Below are 23,403 nucleotides of genomic sequence, written 5' to 3'. Positions count from 1 at the left end.
ACCAGAATAGGAGGCTGAATTTAGGCAGGTGGCTTCACGGCCACAAATTTCAAAACTAAGCTATCCAACACAATAGATGGCAGGTAGTCCTAATTTTAAACTAAATCAAAACATTTTGCAAATGAGAATTTTTCCCACCTGTATTTCATTTTCCAATGTGTTATAGCAACTAAGACTAAGATAATCATTAAATGAGACTACTCTGGAGGCTCACTGGACCCCAAAGTCAGGTATTTCTTCCCAATAAGACACTTCCCCCTTCACCTTCATTTCCCAGCCACACAAAACCACTCTCTGTGTATCCCGCACTCTCATGGGAGAGCAAAGCATCTGTGCTATGGCCTCAAATCCAACACATTCCAGACCAAATAAATAAGCCGGTAAAAGAATACCTAACCATGCGGGGGAATAAACATCTACAAGTTATGCGTGTAAACAAATGAAAATATTTCCAAATAAGCAAAAGTTCAAAGGAGAGAAGCAAGACAGTGCGATAGGACACCCGGAATCAAGGGAGGCTGAGGAACAGGACAGTCAGCACACCCAAGAGACTCGGGAGAATGTGCTGCTCTGTGAGCAGAGACGAGAAAGGCCAAGGAAGGAACCGCTAAGCACACACACCAATGGGAAAGGCACAGACCTGTATTACAATTGTTGGCGACCTTAACTGTTTAGCCACATTTTCCAGGAATAGCAATAAAACACAAATAATGGCCATTGCTGTTACTCTGACTCCAGTATCAACCACTTAAGAATAACTTACTTCCATTAAATCTGTGATTACACAGCAAAAGACATGACCTTCCCCTCTCCCCTGCCCCCTTCAACATCCCTACACACCCAGTGTATACCCAGGCTCCAGTTACCAATAGCTAGTTGAGGAATAAAACTCTATCTTCAGCCTACCCCACTTTTATACTACAGATGGATTTGTAGTGCTCTCCACCCCTGTGAACTTGGAAAATGACTTTCTCCATTTATAAAAGACCATTTTCTCCTTCCCAGGGAACATAGAGCATCCGAGTCCTTACTCTAACCACTGGAACAATGATAAATCTCTCTAGGGTAGTAGAGTCAAGTCTGTAGTTTTACACTATAGAGACAGCACCAACGTTACTTAGAAAATAAACTCAAGATATGTAAAAATGACTGTGTGGGATTCAAAGGTCCTCATGGAGACTTAGGAGAGACCATCCTGAAGGGGAAGCACTTTGTCAGCTAGAAGTTAATTCCTTTCACCTACTTTTCTATATAAAATTGGCAGCTCTATCCCCTACCATTATAGTCAGACAGTTGTGAGCTGCCATGTGGGTGCTGGGAATTGAACCCAGGTCCTATGGAAGAGTAGCCAGTGCTCTTAACCACTGAGCCATCTCTCCAGCCCCATATGTGTATCTTTCAATGTCTACTCAGCAATCAATTGTGTCCTTACTCTATGAGAATGTGGTTTGTTGCTGTTGTTGCTGGTAGGATTACTTATTTCCCAGAAAAGTCTCCCAGCTCTTCTAATACCTGTTAAGGAATCAATCTCCAGATCCTTCCAGCATCTCTTGCTCCACCTAGTATACAGTCCACTAGCTACCCAGTACACTTGCACCTTGACAGTTAAAATCACCTCATACCTTAGCTTTGTGGTTTTTTATTTTCTCCTTTCTGATTTCCATATTACAGCTGAGTTCCAAATCCTCTAAAGCAGTGGTTCTCAACCTTCCTAATGCTGTGACCCTTTAATACAGTTCATCATGTTGTAGTGACCCCCCCACCATAAAATTGTTCCATTGCTACTTCATAACTAATTTTGCTATGTTATGAATCATAATATAAACATCTAATATGTAGGATATCTGATATGTGACCTGCAGAGGGGTCTCAGACTCACAGGTTGAAAACTGGTACTCTAAAAAAACCTTAAGATTCAACCTCTTCCAATCTAACCAGCTTTTATCACTGGACCCAAGTTCCAGTGACAAGATGTTCTACTGCTTTGAAGCCCATTCTCTTTCTTGAGTCCACTTGTCATCATTCAGTTTCTCTACCTACGCCTATTTCTCAGCAATTTTGATTGTTTAACTTCTATCTCCCCTATGGGTCAATAAACACAACAATGGTAAGCTCTTTGAACTTATATTACCAGTACTAGTGGAAATAGACTAAATAAATACTTCTGACTGAATCCCTAAAGAACTTGACAGAACAAGGGAATAAATAATTTAAAAATCATTTAATCTTCCTATACTTACCTATTATATATTTATTCTACTCTTAGACATCTTGATGCATGATATATGTTGAATTCTGTCATTCTGCAATGATTACTAAATGCAAAGCCACTATCAGAAGGATTCCAAGACCTCATCACTCCTGCTCTTTAAATAGCACTATATCAAGATAGAGATCAAATCAGTTATGTCCTGGTGTTTGAGTCCAGGAAACCCTTATACAACTTCTTGACAATGGTTAAGGATGACAGACTTAGAAATGCCCTTCATCTGTCAAAGGTTTAGAGATGATAATTCTGTACGACAAAAGCAGATAGGTTTGGACATTTCCTCAAACTCATTTGTCAAGATTACATCATTAACAATACCAATGCAGCTGTCAATGAAATCTCAGTCTTTTCAGCAATCATTAAATGCTGGCTTTATATCTGATACAATGGTACTACCAAAATGCCATTTCCCTTTGTCTCAATGCTAGGAATAAACACAGGCCTCACATATGCTAGGCAAGTGCTCTACCACTGACCACTCCAGCCCAGCAACCTTTAATTAAAAGATAAGACCTAACCATGAAGATGTTCTGGAATCATTCAATTCATTCAGGTACCAAAATGAGCTGTATCAATCTATATGTAAGGAAGTCTTATAAATTACCACATATTTTGTATTATACCAAATAGATTCTATTCTCTTGTAGTATTTAAAACTTGGTAAGTATTTAACAAATTAAAAACAAAAATAAGACGCATGGCCATCATAACAAGCTAACAAAAACTCAACAGCTTTAAACACAAGAAACTTACAGTTCTGTTGGATTGGTCTCACTGAGCTCAACTCAAAGTATGGCATCCTTCAAGGGATGCTAACAGACCATCTACTTCCCAGCCCTTCCTAGTTTCAATAGGCTGTCTGCATTCCTTGGCTTGTAGCCCCCTTGGTCTATCTTTGCAATCTCTGACTATATTCTTCCTTCCATTATTATATCTCTCTCCCTCATCATAGCTAGAAAAGCTTCCTAACTCTTAATAATTCATGCAATTAAATTAGGTCTACTTAGATCACCGAGGAATACTTCCCTCACATAAGGTCCTTAACCATAATCACATCTCTAACATTTGTAAGGTTAAGATTTGCAGGGGTTTTTATTTTGAATATGTGTGGTGTGCATGCCTGTAAGAAAGTGAATATTGCGCTCATGTGCATGTGAACAGATGCACGCCCCAGGTTGATGTTGGAGGCTTGGTCACTTCACTCTGCAGAGCCTCTACACTGAACCCAAGGCTCACCAATTCCTTTAGTCTAGGTACCAAGCTTGTTCTAGGTATCACTTGTCTCCACTTCCCAAGCACATGGAGTGTCATGTCCTCCTGACATTTATAAAGGTGTGAGGAATCTCAAGCACTTTCACCACCCACTGAACCATCTCCTTATAGGTTCTTAAATTTTGCACATGAGGGATACTATGCTATTGACCAGACAAGTCATGTAATACTTTCAAGTTAGCATTCTCACTCTGAGAATTAACAGTATTCCTAATTGTGTAATAAACATAACTGTGGTGTGATGCATCTACCTTGGCATCACAATTAAAACCTTCAAATAATCAAATTATTTTTATTGATAGTCATATATACATTTAGAAGAAGTTCCAAAAAAGAGGTATTTATCTTTCACTTGGATGGGTGAAGTATTCTATGGTCAGTTTGTTTTCTTCCTGCAAATGGATTCCTCAGATTTGTTCATATTTTAATGGTGGTAAATTCCAGGAATCTAATTCATCTAAAGTGAGTTGTCACACTTAACTTCATATAGTAAATTTCAGGTTATACCAAAAAGCGATATAGAGAAACAGAATACACAATTATGCATCATTACTCCAACAGTGGACTACAGTTTCAAACTTCAATATTAAGAAGCATAATTTCAGCACTGGAGTTAAGATGTTACATCAATTGCACTTAGTATTTTTGTTTGGTTTTATAAAAAAATTTTCGCCACAGAGAAGTTAAGGGCCATACCTAAAGCTTGTTTTATCAGGGACACTAACTTCCTTTGTGGATAGCATTTGAAAGGACTTTAATGGAAAGTTATTTTATTAAGACCTGTAGGACACAAAAACCACAAAGTAAATTTTCTCTAATTTGTTTTACCCAGAAATCTTGCCCTTCCATTATAATACAAATTTTCTCATCAGCATCCATGTGAATGAGTATTAATATTCCTCACACTACATAGGGGGAAAAAGGCATGCTAAATATAGCATCAAAACATAGTTATCAACCAGGCTATTTATTTATAATTTAGGTCTGTTGTTTAGATTATTTTAAATCTGTGTAGGCACTCCACAATAACACTGAAAACTAGAAGCAAAATAAGTATGAAATTCCTCAATTTTTAGAATCAGAAAACTTATGAGTTAAGTTTTTTAAATTTAATTTATAGTAGGAATGTTTTATTTTTATATCAAGAAAAATACAATAAAGTGCTTCTCCTGGGGAAGGTATGCCATGAAAGCTACCTGAAAAGACACATCAGCACACCACCAATGCTCCTCTTCCTTTTAAGACTAAGGAAAAATATCTAAATGCAGTATAATCACCTCAGGGTGATTAGTAATTATCCAAATGCCATCACTGCTTAATGACTCTAAGAAAACATATCAGTATTAAGGGGAATATAAGTAACCAAGGTGTTTAATCATGTCTCCACCCACATGCTGGGCCTAAATCATACATTTTCAAAATACCATGGTTTGTGGTCTTTCAAAGCTCAACCTTACCAGATTAAATTTTATTCCTTGGGACTTAATAGTATTGGGGAAAAGAGTAGTGAACAACAAAATCTAAAATAGGCTTCTTGGGCACTGATGGTGGCTGGGGGAGCCTGGCAAACAGGCTCCACACAGGATGAACTCATCCCTCACTATCTATGCCTAGCCTCCCATTCTCATAGCCCCAGCAGTCACTATTCTTGCTTATTCTACTATTCATTTCAAAAAATGACCCAGGTTTACCATGCAGGAAATAAAGGGAAATTATCATTGTCCGTTAAGTCATTTATGGACTCTCAAAGAAATACAAAGTACCTCAGAGGAGAAGGTAGCCTGAGAAATCGCTCAAACTGTGTCTGAAATGAAACAAAAAAGAAGATGCTGACATGGAATTTGGGGAGCAGGCAGAAACAGGAAAAGATAATGGGTGCTGCTGGAAGTCCTCAAAGAAGGCACAGGTAGCCCTGAAGAAAAAGCTTACAAGACCTGATCAATACCAAATCTTCACATGTGAGTATAAAATGAAACAGAAAAAACAAATTCTTCAGATGTGCAGGTAGCAAAGGCCAACTTCCACTTAAGAGATAACTCTCAAATGTGACAATATCAGATCTATATATAATAACTGTATCTCACTGATTTTTACAATAATCACCATCTCATGTGATTATATTATTCCTGCCCCAAATTGATTATTAAACATATAATCATGCTCTAATCTTTTTCCATACAAACAAATCAATACCAGAAAATCCAGTTAGGCTCTAATGGTTTTTAAGTTAGGAGTCAAAAAAAGCAAATAAACCTACTAAAATTTAAAAGCAGCATACTTTGTCAAAATGTTTGGATTCTAATTATTAAATTTAAATAGCATAAATGGTAGGTTAGTGTGACTTTACTAGTCCTTATCTATTCAAAGCTTTAAAATTCTTCAGTTCTTATAATCACCTTTTCACTGGACAAAAATGTCAAGAGAGAGACAGATAGAGGGGGTAAGGAGACAGGTATGCCTTTAATGCAGCAGAGGAGGCAGATCTCTGTGTGTTCAAGGCCAGCCTGGTCTACATAGTAAGTTCCAGGACAGTCAGGATATGTAGAGAGGCCTCCGTCTCAAACCAATAAACAAACAACAACAATGAAACACAAAAAATAAAATCAAAGAAACAGTCTCTGTGTCCAAACCATCATGTTCATTTATCTCTAAGGACTCCTATTTTAAGAAATTAGGGCGTTGGAGCTGTCAAAACAACACATGCCACCAAGTAAAAGTTGTCTGAGACTAATCAGTTCCCGAAAAGAGGGAGTAAATATCACAGATTATCAGTGAATATGCAGGCAAAGAACCAACAAGGCCACCTTCATCAGTCCCAGAGATAAATGAAGGACAGGGCAGGTCCTTTTACAACAGTGACATGAACCAGGAAGTGAACTCTGCTCTGGCTGCATAGAACTACATATTCTACTTTTTCACAGACATCAAGTTGGTGCCACCCAAGGCCATATGGTAGCCCATCACCTTCCTGAACAGTAGATGAGGTGTGAGGAAGGAAATATTTAAGATGAAATCCCAGAAGGGGCTCATCTAGGAAGTACAATCATCTTGTACAAAATGTCTTTGAACACTTTCCAGAGAGAGTAGAGATCACAATAACTCCAAAAGTTTTGCTCTTTGCTAGAGAAAGGTTTTAAAAAAGGCCTTCGGGTAGGCAGGCAGGCAGACAGACAGATGGACGGATGGGTAATTGTTCAAAACTACTTTAGAACCCATGGACACTCATGAACACAGAGGCAGGGCCCTTCAGACTGATTCCACTTTAGGAGGTCTCAAGTTATCGGGGACCCTGGGAAAAGAAGCAGCTGTAGGTCACAGTCACCTCCTCCCACTGTCTCCTCCTTTTCTATGTTCATTTCTGGTTTTGCCTTTGTTATGATTTTCCAAATCAATGGAGTAGAGAGGAATAGCACCCTAGCTCAAGAGGAGAGAGGCAGAAACCTGACCTCTTAAGGTCCCTGCTAACTCTTCAAGTCCACAGGACATATTCTGAGACGTGACTATTGAGGATTAAAAAGTACCCCTTCTGTATACGGCACTGTAATAAAGTAACAATAATGATAAAGGCGCCTTGCTTCTAGCGCCTTATACCTTGCTTAAAGTGCTTTAATGACTCTAATGGAGTGAGGCATCCCTGTGAGATCAAAGGCAGATATCATCATTTCCAGTCGACATAATAGAAAATCAAGGAAGAAAGGTTAAGTGACTTGACCAAGCCTCACTCATCAATACAATGATGTTCTGATAACAGTTAAGGGGCTACAACCCCCCCCCCAGGCTGTCTACACAGCGGTTCAGCTCAACTTGGAGTCTAACAAAACATCTCTCTTGATGGTGGGCTGGGGGAGTGACACTGGCTTCAGAGAAAGAAATCCACTTAAACATCTTCTCAGCAACAAACAGTTTCCCAAAATGTCAGCACACAATCTGATTTCTGTGCAGGAAAAAACCTCCTTTCTCTGCACCGTTATAATCCATACTCCCAAAGACCATGAAACAAATCACCTTGGTTTGAAGATCAAGATTTGATGTAAAGTTTTAAAAATATTCAAAATTTGAAGTATAGGAGAGAGAAAGGGGAATCCAGCCTTCAATTCTTCTGCCTACTAGTTAACAGGAGGAAACTGCAGTCCATTGCTTCCGAAGGATAAAAATCTAACCTTCCTCTATTCTTTTTTCTACATCTGGTAAACATAACTACAACACACCCCGCTAAAGAATGTTCAAGTACCAGGTCGCAAAAGGCAAGAAGATGATCTTTAAGCAAGGCTCAGTGTTAGCAAAAGGAAAATCTGGACATGCATTGATCTTACTAATATCTGTGTCTACCATGCCCTCCCTCAGGAAAAACTGATCCCTCCCACACTGAAAGACAAAGGAATAACCCTAACAAAGTCTCTATCACTCATTTAGTTAAGCTATCAAGTATGTGATGAGAATTAAGATCACAACTGGGACTGGTTCCCAATAAAAGTTAACCTTGCTCTCTCTCCCACCCACACAAGAGTAATTCTGTTTAGAAACCTTTCATTTTTTGGCACCACCCCATTCTTGGGGTGTGTAGTTCAGTCCCTGCCAGTAATTGCTTCCATATAATACCGTGTTTTCAAACAAATATGTTTGCATATTTCTGATGATGCATAACATTTATATTGCATTTAAAACTCCAGTTGGGCACAAAGATTTACTTTGTATCAAAAAAACCCTAAAACAACAATAACAACAAAAACAAAAACATCTTATCACGATGTACCAATGTGAACACCAAAGAAAAAACTGACTTCAAGCCTCAATATTTACCCTTACAAATGCTTTGAAATTATTTGGAAATACAAACTCATCCATCTAGGAAGTAACTCAACCTAAAAATCTGTGACAAAATATATGAACATATATCCTGTCACATACCCAAATTACTATTACTCAGATCCACATGCCATAGACTAGCTAATTATCCTTTTGCTCAAGGTAATTTCACTGACCCCTTTAAAAGGCCCACTTGAACATAACACAAATAAAAAACTAACATAGTAATTGCAGCTCATATTTCATTCCTCAAAATTATAAATAAAACATTATACCTAATTCACCACAGAAATACACATGCTAACACTTTATTAACCTATATATAATACCTCTAAAAATAAAAACATAAATTCTCCTTCTGTACAACAAAAATCATTTTTGTTTTCTTTTTTAACAAAAATAATTTTTAAGATTTTTTTATCAATATAGTTTGAATCTTTTATGTTCACAAACGTCTACATGGTAAAGGCTTGGTGACCAACTTATAGTGTCACTGTGAGGGGCCAGAATGCTTGGGAGGTGGGACCTAGTGGGAGAACATGGAGTCACTGGTGTGTCCTTTGAGGGTATTGGAATCTCAGCTTCTTCTTGTCTCTCTTTACTTCCTGGCACCGTGAGGTAAACTGACCTCTTCTACTGCATAATATGTACTGGGCCACCACAGGCCCAAAGCAACAAAGCCACGTGACCATGGACTAAAAGTGTGAGCCCAAAGAAACACTTCCTTTAGTATTAGTAACTCAGATGTTTTAGGGGGTCTTATTTCTTTGATTGTGTTTTTTTTTTCAAGACAGGGCTTCTGTGTAACCCTGGCTGTCCTGGAACTCGATATGTAAACCAGGCTGGCCTCAAACTCTCAGAGATTCCCCTGCCTCTGCCTCCCAAGTGCTGGGATTAAAGGTGTGCACCACCACTGCCTGGCTTGCTTTAGATGTCTGTTAGGGTAGCAGAATGCTCTGCATAACTGAATGATTTCCTAACTGTGTCGATTCTGTCTTTTCAAAGAATCAAATGTCAAAGACAGAACTCAATATCCTTCTCTATCCAAAAGGATGAGCACAAACGAAGACAAGGAGGTGGGAGGAGAGGAGGACAGGAGAGGGGAAGAGGGAGAGGAGGACAGGAGAGGGGGAGAGGGAGAGGAGGACAGGAGAGGGGAAGAGGGAGAGGAGGACAGGTGGGAGGAGGAGAGGAGGACAGGTTGGGGAGAGGACAGGTGGGAGGAGAGGGGGACAGGGAGGAGGAGAGGGGGACAGGTGGGAGGAGAGGGGGACAGGGAGGAGGAGAGGGGGACAGGGAGGAGGAGAGGGGGACAGGTTGGGGAGAGGACAGATGGGAGGAGAGGGGGACAGGGGGAGGAGAGGGGGACAGGGAGGAGGAGAGGGGGACAGGTGGGAGGAGAGGGGGACAGGGAGGAGAGGGTGGAGGAGGACAGGTGACTAGGTAGTGGAAGGAGGGTAGGTGGCAGTTGGGTGAGGAGGAAATAGTAGGAAGAGGAGGGAAGTGGAGGGGAGGGGAGAGAGAGAGCTATGTCTGTCTCAGGAAGCCTAAGAATCTCTGACACTAGGAGTTCTAGTAGGTGACATACTCAATCTCAGCTCTTGGTTAAAGAAAGGTAACGACTCTTTGTAATTAAAGAAGAGAGGAAGCAGCAAAGGATTCACTTTCTACTACTCAACTTCTACCATACATGCATTCTCCACCAAAAGCAAAGGGGTCCAGATCCTTTGGAAGGATTTATGTACCTAATATGGTAAACACATAATAAACAGGCAAACTTTAAGAAAAAACTGAAAGTAATCAGAAATTTTCTAGTGTCACAATGTGATTTCATGAATTAAAAATGTAGTTCGACTTGATTCTGAGTAAGAGCTCTATCATACAATCCTAATTTTCTCAAAATATACAAATAAAATTTTACATATATCCTGCAGCAAAACCCAATTCATAAAATGAATACAACTCAAAATTGGCTTTCTATCCAGAAATGGCAATGGAATTAATATTATTAAATCTGTTATTAAGTTATTAACATTAGTCATTATCTAAAACGAATGAACCAAGCCTTCCAAAAGAAATCCTTGATTTACAAAACAACTAAAGCTGAGGTCTCAGGTACTGAAATTCACAGTCACAGAATCACCACCTGGCCCTCCATAGCCAGACTCTAAACCCCCAAGTCTTCTAGTGAGGGAACAGATTTTCCTCCATGGGCTATAATCACTCAGGGATGAGCTCTAATTAAATCCAGGCAATGAAAACTTTCTGTTAAACGCAGTGTATCGAGTCAAAGTCTCCCTCTTTAGCACAGAAGAGCATATTCAGAACTTCTCAGTGTCCTGTTAGGTCTACATATTAGCAGAGATGTAAACGATATCACTTTTCACCCTTAGCCGTGAATTTCTGCACTTTTTAGTGCTTTCTGTCCCAACTTTAATGTTCTTTTAATGTAGTCTTTCCTGTGTGATCTATCACATTTATCTCCATAGCAATCCATCACTATTTTCTTTAATTGAGGTTAATTTCTTTCAACTTGGGCGAAGATGGGAGGGATGAGGGATTCTCATCTGTGGCTCAGAACGCGGAGGGCATCACAGCTGCTGGCTTCCTCATGGAGGAACTTGATTTTCAGGATGCATGAATTCCTCCAGCCAACCCCACTGCCCTCCAATCTGGACCTAAGTCAACAATCTACAGGGATGGGAACTCAGTTCCCACCCAGAACCACTTAATGAAAAATTTCTATCTAGCTAGAATCCCTCCAGCTGCAACCCAAGTCCGTTTGTTTGTTTTTACTTAAATAGCTAACAGCTGGCACCACCTTCCATGTAAAATCATTCCGTGTGTTTGGAAAGAGTGATTAACTCATACCTTGCTCTTCGAATCTGCAGGCCAGAAAAAGCAGATCATTTGTGGGTGCTTTTAAACATTTTCTACTTGTTCCTCTGGGCTCAAGTCCTGTTGGAGTTTGGAATCATTAAATTATCAGAAATAAGTGAAATTCAGTACCATAATGAGAGGGAGAATGTTACTTTGCTCACCTTAAAGTCAAATGTAAAGTTTAGGGCGAGTTCTAACAGAAGGCTGGCTGAAGGCTGTTCTTACACAAATTTGAATTGGTTAGAAACAATCTCCCATCCAGTTTTATGGGATAAGTTGAGCTCAGCCAGAGAGAAGAGACCTCCCAACTATAACTGAGAAGCTTAATAATGTTATAAAGCACGGTTATATAGAGACAAAAGTTGGGCAAACAGTTTTGTGTTGGCATGCTGATATTTGACAACCCACATTTTATGGCATGGCTTACTTCAGCATTTCCTCGTGATACAGACTTCAATCCCAGGAACAGTCTGGGTTCTCTTCTTTGCTTGCTTACAGATGGGCTGAATCCAGAGCCTGCACGTTCCTGGGACAATCCTGCCATGGTCCAGGACTGATGGTCCTCTCTGCCAATGAGTCACTCCTACTCTCTCCACCTACAGCAGTAGTAGCTATTCCATTTTCTCTAAGCACTCAGTACTTGATACACAATAGACCTGCAGTGAGTATTAACTCCAGAAAAAGTTACGGGTGCAAGAGAATCCTCTCAGTTTAGTCAGTCCTTGGTGATGGAGGTAAAATATTATAGAACAATGCAACAGACTCAAAGGACAATACATAGTAAGGGGCCTGGGAAGACCCAAAGTGGGCTAATAAAGTAGGACTGAGGAGCAGGATTTATTTATAGGTCAGAGATTAATGCTCAGCATCGAAGTCACTGTAGAGGAAACAGACTGACTACTCAGGTGGGGACAAATAAGAAAATGGGGAGGGAACATGAAAACGCAATACTCTACCAAGAAGCAAAAAGTTCACTATTGTTCATAGATAACCGAAAGCCAGAATTTGCTGTTTTAATGTTTTGTGGAATTTCTCAAGAACATTCCAGTTTAAATGGCATTATAAGCCCCCATAAGACTGGCTTACCCAGCTTTAACAGCTTTCAGCACACTGGTCAACTTAGTTCTGCCTTCTGGAATTTCCCTAATCTAGTCTACACTTATCTGTCCCTGGACATTTTAAGAGTAAGTCCCATACATAGCATCATGAACAAATACTTTGGTGGCTATCCAAAAATTGTTCAGGTCTTACATGACCAGACCTGTATGTTAGTATCATTAGTTCAACAACAGAGATAAAAACAAGGCAGTCCATAAAAACACGCCAAAAAGTAGCAAGGACGATAGGTAAATAAGGAGAAATGCCAAGGGATCTTCTCCAAAAGACCTTCCTGACCCAAAGATGTTAAAAAATGCAAAGGAAGGAGGCTGAGTTTAGGTAAGACAATGGAGATATTTAACAAGAAACAGAAATGGCAAGGAGTGGAGAGTTGAGGATAAGTGTTTAGTCTGAAGTGTATCTAGTTTAACCCACCATCTGAACATGGAGGTAGAATGACTAAAATGCTAAGCCCGCAGGTAGAGGAGAAGACGACAGAGTAAGACCACATTAGCACAATACACATTTGATAGAAGATCTGCCTAAGATAGCAAAAGTTCAAAGAGGGGTTTAAGAAATGGAAGTATTGCATACACAAACGATTATAATATTGAAATTAATTACTTAGAGGAAAACTTATCCAAAGACAGGTAAAACTTGAAATAGTGAGCATGACATTAAGATGGGAAGGAGGCATTCCACTGAGTTCAGAACTCAGAAGGGCAGGAAGAAGAGAGAAAGAAACACAAGTGGTACGGTAACAAGAAAGAACCAACTGGGAGAAGAACTATTTTCCATACACCAGATGTGGAGAGCAATGAAACAGTGAGTGTGCGCGCTCTGTATACCAGCAATACAGAGGGAAGCAAGGAGACTTGCTTTAATCGTTACCAGCAGGGCCCTGGAAAATCTAATACCAATTAATGCTACATCGAAAACGTGAAGTCAAAATTACTGGGACTTTCATGCATTGTAGACATGCATTGCAAAATTAAATCACTGTGCTGTTTGTCCCGACATGCCCACAAATCCGAAAGCTTCACAAGGATAAGACTGTCTGTCTGTGTCACTGAAGTAGTGGAAGTTCTAGCATAGATCTGGGATAAACCATGTGCCTGAGAAATAACACATTTTCAGAGACAGTGTCTTTTTTAAAAAACAATTTTAGATTTGTTTTACTTCATGTGTATGAAAGTTTCGCCTCCTGTATGTGTGTGCAGCACATACATGCCTAGTGTCTAAGGAGGTCAGAAGAGAGAATCAGATGCCCTGGAACTGGAATTATGGAAGGCTGGGAGCCCCCATGTGGGTGCTAGAAACCAAACCCTGATCTGTAAGCACAGCCAGTGCTCTTAACTGCTGAAACATTTCTCCAGCCCCAGAGATATTATCTTAATTACACTTCGCACCAAGTTGGAGAAGAGGAATTATTCTCCGCATTGTACTGGTATGCATGACACCACCACTCAGGAAAGGAGTAAGAGTCAAGGACCCACAGGTGGTGAGGTGAGGGGATGGACCCCAAAATCTGGAAAGGAATTACTACAAAGGCCTGAAAGTCGAGAGGAAAGGAGGGCCCTGAGAAAAGCGGTATAATCTAGTGGTATAATGTAGAGGGAACATAGACTTGGGCACAAGCGCTTGCAGGGATCTGACATTAGCGCCCCTACCTCTTACTCAGTTTCCTCCATAAAAAACAGAGAAGGAGAGGGGCAGTTATAGCACACGCCTTTAATCCCAGCACTCAGAAGGCAGAGGCAGACCAATCTGAGTTTGAAGCCAGCCTGGACTACATAGTAAGTGCCAGGACAGCCAGAGCTTCACAGGGAAACCTTGCTTCAAAAAAAAAAAAAAAAAAAAAAAAGGGAGGGAGGAGGGAGAGAGGGAGGAAGGCAAGATATCTAACTCACCAGCTTAAGGTGTAAATATCAAATTATGAGGCCAGAATGTGTGACACACAAAAAGCACTTTTATAAAGATGGAGGTTTATCATGATTACAATTCATCTGTCATCCCAAGAAATCCCTGTGATGCTCACAATGGTAAGCTCAGTAAGAGCTCTGCAGTAAGCAAGGTCCTATAGAGGGCAGGAAACCAACAAAGACTCCATGAGGAGGGTCCACAAGGTACTATCTACATTGTACGTGTCCACTCAATGACTTACTCTATCCAAAACGGAGCAGCAGGCCCAGCTAGAAACCAAAAGACCACCTTTTCCTGATGCATTAAAGCCAAAGGCTCCCTGAGAACCTGATGACGTGATCCAGACATTAAATGTGGGAGACTTCTCACCTCAGGGTACTGGGATGTGGAGAGTAGATGCCTACCCACAGACACCTTATGATCGGGGTTAAATCTTCCAGTTTGCCCTACTGAGCCAGCCAACAAAAAAGGTGGGTATGGTAAACCTCTTCTCAGATTACACTGACCTTAGAAACATAAGATGCTTGAAAAATATCACTGGCAATCAAACTTATTTCCAAATTATTGCTATTAAATAATGGTATCACCAACACAAATGAACATGGTCTGTGGTTTAATATCCCAATTCTAAAGGGAACCTGGGAAAGGAAGGGATCCAAAATAAAACTGTTCCTTATGAATTCCCAGGCAACCTTCTCTAAGGAAGTAGTTTGCCTGCATGACCATCCCCTAGTTCACCCTAAAAGTTCTTTGTCTTCCAAATCTCATCCTAATTTGTTGCTCAGTAGCTTCGTGAAAGGCAACTTAATCTTGAGTGGAATGTGTTCTCTGTCCCCAAGGCCGAAAAGTGGCTTTGAGTGTAACAGGTGTGAAAAAAGGTATCAATTTGGTGAGACTGATAGACTTATGAGCCTCTATACTTGCACAAGGCTTTCAACACAAGCTACTTCAAAAGTAATAAATCTTTCATCAGACTGTGTAAGGCATTGTGCTCCAAGATATGAGAGATCAAAACTGAAGCCTTAATGCCTGGCATTCCGGAAGTTCATTAAATACTGCCATTTGGCACCCAAGGTTTAATTTTAAAATGTGTGTTCATTTTGTCCCTAGAGATAGCTACAAATACAGGCAGAAAATGTGTCACAGTCAGCTTGCCTAGCATATCCTGCATGAATAGTCAGCAAAAAAGCTAAGACGTTTACCATTTTTAAAAGCCCACCAACAGCAATACATGAACTATAATGACAAGACAAAGGCTCACTCCAAAGGACATTCAACTTGATAAAGGTGACACTATTCATAGTTACACCTCTACTGTGAACATTTTTCTCACGATAGAATGTATTTAACACTTCCTCCAATGCACCCTAGGAATTCATCTCTCGCTAACTGACAGATAAACTCCACCAAGAATATTAAGGCCACATTTATTGCCCTCATCACCCAAATGTTCTATTAAGAGGCAAAGTTTTCCAACATGAAAATATTTAGCCAGCACAATTTTTGGATAAAGAAGTATCTTTGCCACTGGAGGTGGAGGCTGGAAAGATGGCAGGGACTAGAAATGGAAAAAGGATTTTTAAATCCCTGTTGTATTATCTACCAGATGTAAGTGAATAATAACTAATATGTCTGCAGCCTCAGCCTTAATCTTAAAACAAATGATAGTATTCAAATATAATATTTCACACATGCAGGCTGATAACAGGTTTCTCCCTTTCTTATATCTTGAAGATTCTGTGGGCGACACAATACAAAGCACAATGTATTTAATGAAAGGTTTCCAGGCTGATTTCCCTACAGGTTCTTTTCTGTCTTTTCTCTGGAACCCACACACAGGGTATACTGCAGGGAATGAGGGTATATATAAAAATAAACTATGTGCTAGTATCAGAGCTGATACCCTTCTCCTACAGGGGCAAGTGAATTATTAGATCTGTGTCATGAGTGTTTTTTTTTAATATGCCATTGTTCCCACTTGAGCACATTAAATTTTCCATATCCACTTTTAAACCAATATAACCTTTTTTTCCTTGTTCATAATGTTCAAGCTGTACATTAACAGGAAGAAAATCCAATAGTGGAAGTCATCATATAGTAGTTATATGTAAAGCTTAGTGGAAGGACACCTTCTGTATGCCCCACCCCCCACTGAATGGATACTATATGGAGTTGGCTCACTCGAGGGGGTAGTATGCCTCTTGGGAAGCTGTACTAATATTTTTTTCTTCTATGATTGATCACAAATCCATTTTTAGCATTATACATTTTTAAAATTTATTATAACTCAGGTCCAACATCTTCTAGTCCAACAAATTGAAGGTGCTGGAATCTTTTGGTCTGGAAGATGTGTTTGCCAATTATTTTTGCACTAGTGCACATAAACAGGGAAGACTGGATCTTAGGTATGAGTTATACATTCCTGTACAAAATAATTGTATATTCTATGAAGACTGATTCCTTTTCTGGAGAAATATACAACAACACAAGGGAAATCTTGTACCAGCAGCATAACTGGAGTGGAAGATACAATATTAGAAAAACAGGGCTACTTTCATTACGGTGATGCTGTGTGTCAGAATGTCTCTCCTTAATGAACCTGTTTGCAATAAGACTCCGGGTGCAAAGAGGCTATTTAGAGAGACTATTGTGTCTATAGCAAGTCCTTCAAATATCTTCCCACCATTAGACATGCCGCACTGACCAATTCTGTCCTGATTGCTCTTCTTTTTACTATCAAGGGACATTCTTGCCCAGACAGACGGATGGATCAGACACTGCAGTTCATAAAATGTTTACACTGTAACACACACACACACACACACAGCCCACTATAATACAAGCTATTGAGCTCTGTATCACACAGTGAGTTGAATATGACAGTGTCATATGAAAGCCTGTAACTTTACAGTATCAATGAAAGGATTTAGTAACACAGTGCTTGCCTGTGTCTCTCAACAAAAAGCCTTGCCTAATACCCTCACTTTTGGAAAATACCCACACCCATGGCTCACAAGGGGACATAGCCCACAAACCAAACCTTTTCTATGTCATACATATTTCTCATTCTATTGAGATTTGGCTTCTAAATGCTGACAGGAAAACAGGACTATATATGCCATGCCATGAAAACAGGGTGAGGGGAAGCACACTAGCAATATAAGAACAGTAGAAAAGCCTTCCTAAAAAGGCTTTAAATTCCAGTTCCCAGTGACAGCCTCGGAGAACAAGGGGCTTGCCTCTACAGCAACTGAGGGACCTTTTGCTAAATCAGCAGCCTTGTTACCAAGTCTAACTAGCAGACCCACGGGTGCCTGGAGGACACTTGCTCTCATCTCTGTGCCTTCTCATCAGCAGCTTTCCTGTTTCAGCCTCACCCTTCACAAAGCTACATACCAACTCATTATCTACAACAGCCTCTTTCTCCTGTGATTTCTGAACACTACATACTTCCTATTCAAAAACAAGTAATGTGTGTGGCAGTCAGCTGTAGTCTTTATATTCCACTCTCCCAGCTGTTGAATGGAAGTTCACACCCAAAGTCCAAATTGCTACTTCTCTAGGAAGTCTAGCAGCTACAGGATCTGATAAGGAACTGCACACTGAATGAACCTCAATCCAATGAACGAAAGGCATCTAAAAAGAGATTCAGCTTAATGTTTTAAGATTTCTCTCTTACCTTCTTTTCTGGGCTCAAACACATCCCACAAGCAAACTTGACATATAGACAGTAAACTGTTTCATAGCTCTAATTTCCATTGGTATGTGGACTAGATTTGATTTCACTATGTATTTTCTCATCCACATTTTAAATCCCATTCATGATAAAAACTTTACAATAATGCTATTTAAACTGCCCCCAAGGAAGCTGGGGAGTCTGCTCAGCAGTTAAGAGCAATGGCTGCACTTCCAGAGAAAGTGGGCTCAATTCCCAGCACCTACACAGCAGCTCACAACTATCTGTATCTCCAGTTCTATGGTATCTGACATTCTCTCCTGGCCTCTATGGGTACCAGGCATGCACATGGTACACAGATATACATGCAGGCCATGCAACACCCATACATATAAAAATAAATGACTAAAATTAAAAAACAATTTGAATTTTTATTAAAATACAGAAGGCATTTAAATGAGGATAACTGTATAAACTGCCTAAAAATACTAAGTGCCTGCCTGAAGCATTAGGAACAAAACCATATGGCAATCACTCCTTCTTGAAAAAAAACAAACAAATCCCAGGAGTGTAAGAAATGAAAAGGCACCTGTCTTTGGTCAAGTAATCCAAGATGTTAAAGTAAGACTTTTACCGGAATCTTCTCTACACCACTGGCACCTCCTATATTTTGTCAATAAGAGTTTTCTTTTACTTAATTTTTATTTTATTATTCTACGTGTTTGGATGTTTTGTCTGCAAGGATGTCAGTGTACCATGTGTGTTCAGGGTTTTGTTTTCAGAAGTCAGAAGAGGGCAACGGATGCCCTAAAACTGGAATTACAGAGGGTTGTGAGCTGCCGTGTAGGTAATGGGAATTGATCACAGGTCCTCTGAAAGAGCTATTGTTCCGGCCCTCACATTTTAGTTTTTAAGTAAGTAAGAGCTACTAAAATATGACCAGCCATTTGTTTTATATACTCCCATAAAGAGAAAATAATACAGATAAAAAGATTATGGATATTTTGATGGGGAAGTCCTTCTGTGTATATGTTTGTCCTTTTGGTTGATAAAGCACTGCTGGCCAATAGGGAAGCAAGATAGGTGGGACTAGGAGTCAAGGAGGATTCTGGGAAATGTAGTCAAGAGTGGAGAGTCACCATGTGATCCCCGGAGGAGAGGACGCATGAGTCTGGTGTTCTCGATAAGATAAGGCCTTATAGAAATATATATTAGTAGCCATGGATTAATACTTAAGACAGAACTAGCCATTGATAAGCACTGGACATTGGCCAACAGCACTGTAAGAAATAGAGTCTCTGTGTGTTATTTTGGAGTCTAAAGCAGCGATGGGACCCAGGCTGTTATCCCATAACAACATTCTAAATATTATTTCTACATTCCTTTAGAGCAGTTGATTCTCAAAGTATGGTCTCAAGGGGCTGGGTGTGGCACAGTGGTGGGGTACTTGCTTGCCATGCCAAGGTCCTAGTATAGTATTGAGAGTAGCAGTATCACACAGGGAAGTAAAATCTCAGGCTTTAGCACAGATCTACGAATCAGAAGATGCGAAGAGAGCCCAGCAATGTGACAGCAAACATGATGTACCAGGGTTGAGGACACAGCTTAATGCTAGAACACAGCTCTGGGTTGAAGTCCTAGAACCCAAAACGGAAATCTATATGCAGGAGATTATGATGCATGCTCAAGCATACACACCATGGCCTTAAACTATACAGTACGGTTTACTTACCCACATACTATTTAAGATATTTAATACTCCTTAAAGATTTAATCGATTTGCCATAAGCCTCCCCTCAAAAGATACAAAAAGAAAAAAGCACTATTATATTGAAAACATCTTTAATTATCTATCCAAATTTAGAGCAATAAATGATTGGCCTTAAAGCTGTCTTTTAATTCTACTACACAATACAAACCACTCAATTAATTCTTTTATTTGAATGAAAGAAAGCACTCTCGAATAACTAATAAAATTGAACACTTAATCCAAATTTGAGATAATATTATGAAATAAATATTGGGAACACCAGGGCCAAGGGGAGAAGTCATAGCCATTTTGAAGGTAGGATGGCTTGAAGTTAACCACTCAGTAGGAATAACCACGTGTGGTAGATGAGGACAGGTAAGGGTGTCTTTGCCAACATAAACAGAGGCAAGAGAGTGGAGACACTGAAAACCAGAGCAGAGGATGCTCTGCCTCTGAAACATAACATCATGAAGACTCAGAACAACAAATTATGGTCTCTGCAAGCAATGACCCCCAGGTGTATTGAAGGCAGGCAAAGTTATTAGACAAAATTTCCAACTTCATGAAAACAATACTCTGAGACAAAGCTGCAGACTTTGGAGGTGGGAGTTAGGCCTGTGAGATGGAGAGTTTGGCAGGTAGAGGTGTTTGCCCACCAGCCTGGAAATTCAGAATCCACGTGGTTAAAGGGAAGAACTAACTCCCACAAATTGTCCCTTGACCACCACACACACTCACGTATCAATGGCATGTGTGTGCCACCCCCTTCACACACAAAATAAACAGGTAAATGTAAAAAATGTCTACAGAACATGATGATACGTTATCATAATTTATAAATCACTTTTCTCATTTTTAAAAGGTATTAAAATCAAGCTGACCTAAACTACTACAAATTAATAACCCAAATTAAAAACAGAAAAGTCATCATTTAATAAGCATGTATTATGCCCAAAGCTTTCACATGGCATCTTTTTGTGATAACTTGTAAGGTGTGATGGTTAGTTTTACATAAATTTGAGTCGTCTGAGAGAAGGGACCCTCAACTGAGAGAGTGCTTCTGTAAGATCGAGCTATAGGCAGGTCTATAGGACATTTTCTTAAATTAGTGATTGATGTGGGAGGGCCCAGCCACTCTGGGCTGGTGGCCCTTGGTTCTACAAGAAAGCAAGCTAGGCAAATCATATAGCGCAAGACCCCCTTCTATGGTCTCTGTATCAGTTCCTGCTTCCAGGCTCAAACCTGGATTGGATTTCTGCCTTGGCTCCTCTCTATGGACTGTAATTCCGGGTATGTAAGCCAAATTAAACCCTTTCCTCCCCAGGTTGCTTTTGGTCATGGTGTTTCCGCACAGCAGTATAAACTCGAAGATACAGGGATCATCTTTACTTTTCAGATGACTCCTGCTGCATTAGGTGAGGGTGGGGAAGGGGTCTAGGGCTCTCTGACTCATGGCAGGGTCACCAGAAATTCCAGACTGGAGCTTCTTCCACTACCGCACCTCCACAAGGGACATCACCCATAGTTCTGGAAGTAGTATAAGCTAAAATTGAGGTGCCCAAGATATTCTACAAAGGACTCACTGTCCCTTACTAAATGCAAAATAAATACACAAAAGAAGAAAGAAGGGACAAGACCAAAGGGCCCTATGTTACAGCTGTAGTTCTTACCAAGCAAAATCAATTCTGGTCTTGTTCTGCTTTGGTTTTATGATCCAAGGACTGCCTCTATCATGGAGCTACATTCAGGTCTAAGACCAGTACTTTAGAGAGAGACAGAGATGAGAATTATATATGAGTGGATAAATAAATAAATGGTACACCCCAGAAACAAAAATTGGCTAATTCTTTGTTTTGTGTTTCGAGGCAGGGTTTCTCTGTATTGTTTTGGAAGCCTGTCCTGGAACTAGCTCTGTAGACCAGGCTGGCCTGGAACTCACAGAGATCCGCCTGCCTCTGCCTCCTGAGCACTGGGATTAAAGGCGTGCACCACCAACACCCAGCTACAAAACTGGCTAATTCTTAGAAGCATTTATTCAGAAGCAAATCATGTGAGTGTGTTCTCTGTGAGGAACAAAATCAGAATATACTATTCCAAGCACTCAGGGCAAACTAGGTCTTGTGTTACTCCTGTCTTGAGAGTTTAAAAACAAAACATAAAACCAAAACAACAAGGTAAAACAAAACAAAGCCCTAAAAGTATGACTACAGTAATTGAAATGTGAGTTGATTTTCCACTAGTCATTGCAGACACAGTGGGGCCTCTGGGCAGGATGTTCTCCGGACAGCCCCCTGGACCCGTGTTGCTGACGCCCACCCGGGCTCCCAGGCAGGCCTCAGTTCTGCGAGCGAGCAGTGCCCGGGGCTCCGAGACTGTCCAATGGCACTTTGGTGGAGTCCTCTTCCGAGGCTTGCTTTGCCTCCCTTGTAGTCAGGATTATGTCAACAGAACTGATCAGGAGGAAATTTGAACTGGTGTTTATCAGTGTATCCAAAAGTTTTTGGACATTCCAAGACAGACAGAATGTTTTTTCTTTACAAAAAAAGGTTGCAGTTGTCCATCCAGAAACCAGATCAAGTTATCAAAAGAGGATGTCTCAGAACGAAGACATGAACCGCAGCGGAAAGATGCTCTGGTCCAGAATCACTTGACGAAGCCGAGGCGCTGGCAGCAGGTGCTGGAGGACACCACCGTGCAGCACAGGAAGGCGGCTGAGATCCTTCAGGGCTCCTTGGACGACCTGGAGCAGGCGTCTGCCAATATCCCTGCATTTCTGAAGCCCACCTAAGAGCACTCTGGCCTGGGATGCAGCCTGTTGGCCTGCCAGACATCTTTCCTACAGAAGACATGGCCTATGGAAGGACTCCATTGATAATGCGTGCGTGTTCGTTATTTATAAGGTGGGATTGAAGTTAAGAAGCTCGGGCTGCTTCGGCCTCCTTAGTTCTCTAAATCCCTAGAGTACTTTATAAAACGCCTGAAGCTTTGATAAACCAAGTGGTTTGTTTTTGTTTGTTTTAACTCTTTAGGGAGGTTTGGACTGTGAGGGTGATCACACACATACTTACTTGGCCTTTGCCACTGGTTTTTACATGTTGTCATTTTTGTGCCTTCATGTCTTTGGGGTTTTTTAGCTGTGAATTTGGTAAAACCTGAAGGAAATTTTTTTTTTTGGTTTTTACGAGACAGGGTTTCTCTGTATTGTTTTGGAGGCTATCGGTCCAGCCCAGGAAATTATTTTTAATAGTTGAGAAGTCAGAGGACATAGAGTTTGGTGTCAGCCTTAATCATCCATGGTAATATAAGCAAATCTGTGAATTTGCTGTTTCAAAACTTTTGAACTACCTCAGAAGGAATCTGACTCAGCAATGCTGTGCTTCCAGAGTGGCACAGGGTGAGCGCATTTGCAGTTGGCTCAAAAGAGGCTAAAATATGCTGCCAGTGTAGTGTTACAGGAGGATGCTTGCCTTAATGTTGGGTTTTTATCTGGGGTAAGCTCCGTTTTCTGGGGTCTTCTTCCCTGTCTGGAAGGCACACACATCGGCACATGTGCTGAGAGCACGCAGGCTGTGCAGTGGCCCGCAGTATAAGGAATGGAGTCCCAAGAAGGCACAGGTGAGATCTGAGGGCCAAAGCTGCCCTGGATTCTCTCTGAGCTTTATATGCTTGCTACTTATTTTTAGAGCAGAGTACCTCTCTTTACCCAAAAGAAAACATTCCATACCTCTT

The 23,403-nt window shown here is 40.5% G+C and overlaps 1 protein-coding gene and 1 pseudogene across 9 annotated transcripts in view; one reads left to right on the top strand and one right to left on the bottom strand.

Annotated features, from left to right (window-relative positions):
• The window catches only part of Bnc2 (basonuclin 2), a 399,488-nt gene that overhangs the window by 297,694 nt on the left and 78,391 nt on the right, over positions 1-23,403 (bottom strand). Inside the window, exon 1 of one of the 9 annotated variants that reach the window (XM_040757208.1) lies at positions 11,219-13,553. The exons of the other annotated variants lie outside the window; for them this stretch is intronic. Within the exon in view, the coding sequence (XP_040613142.1) occupies positions 11,219-11,257 (39 nt within the window). The 5' untranslated portion in view covers positions 11,258-13,553. Of the gene's footprint in view, positions 1-11,218; positions 13,554-23,403 lie in introns of those variants that run through there. 9 annotated transcript variants of the gene reach the window in all.
• LOC106022134 lies at positions 21,126-22,508 on the top strand (annotated as a pseudogene).

The sequence above is a fragment of the Mesocricetus auratus genome, unplaced genomic scaffold (genome assembly GCF_017639785.1).
Source record: "Mesocricetus auratus isolate SY011 unplaced genomic scaffold, BCM_Maur_2.0 Super-Scaffold_100014, whole genome shotgun sequence".
Classification (NCBI taxonomy): Eukaryota; Metazoa; Chordata; class Mammalia; order Rodentia; family Cricetidae; genus Mesocricetus; species Mesocricetus auratus.
This window is presented reverse-complemented; position numbering and strand designations above follow the sequence as displayed.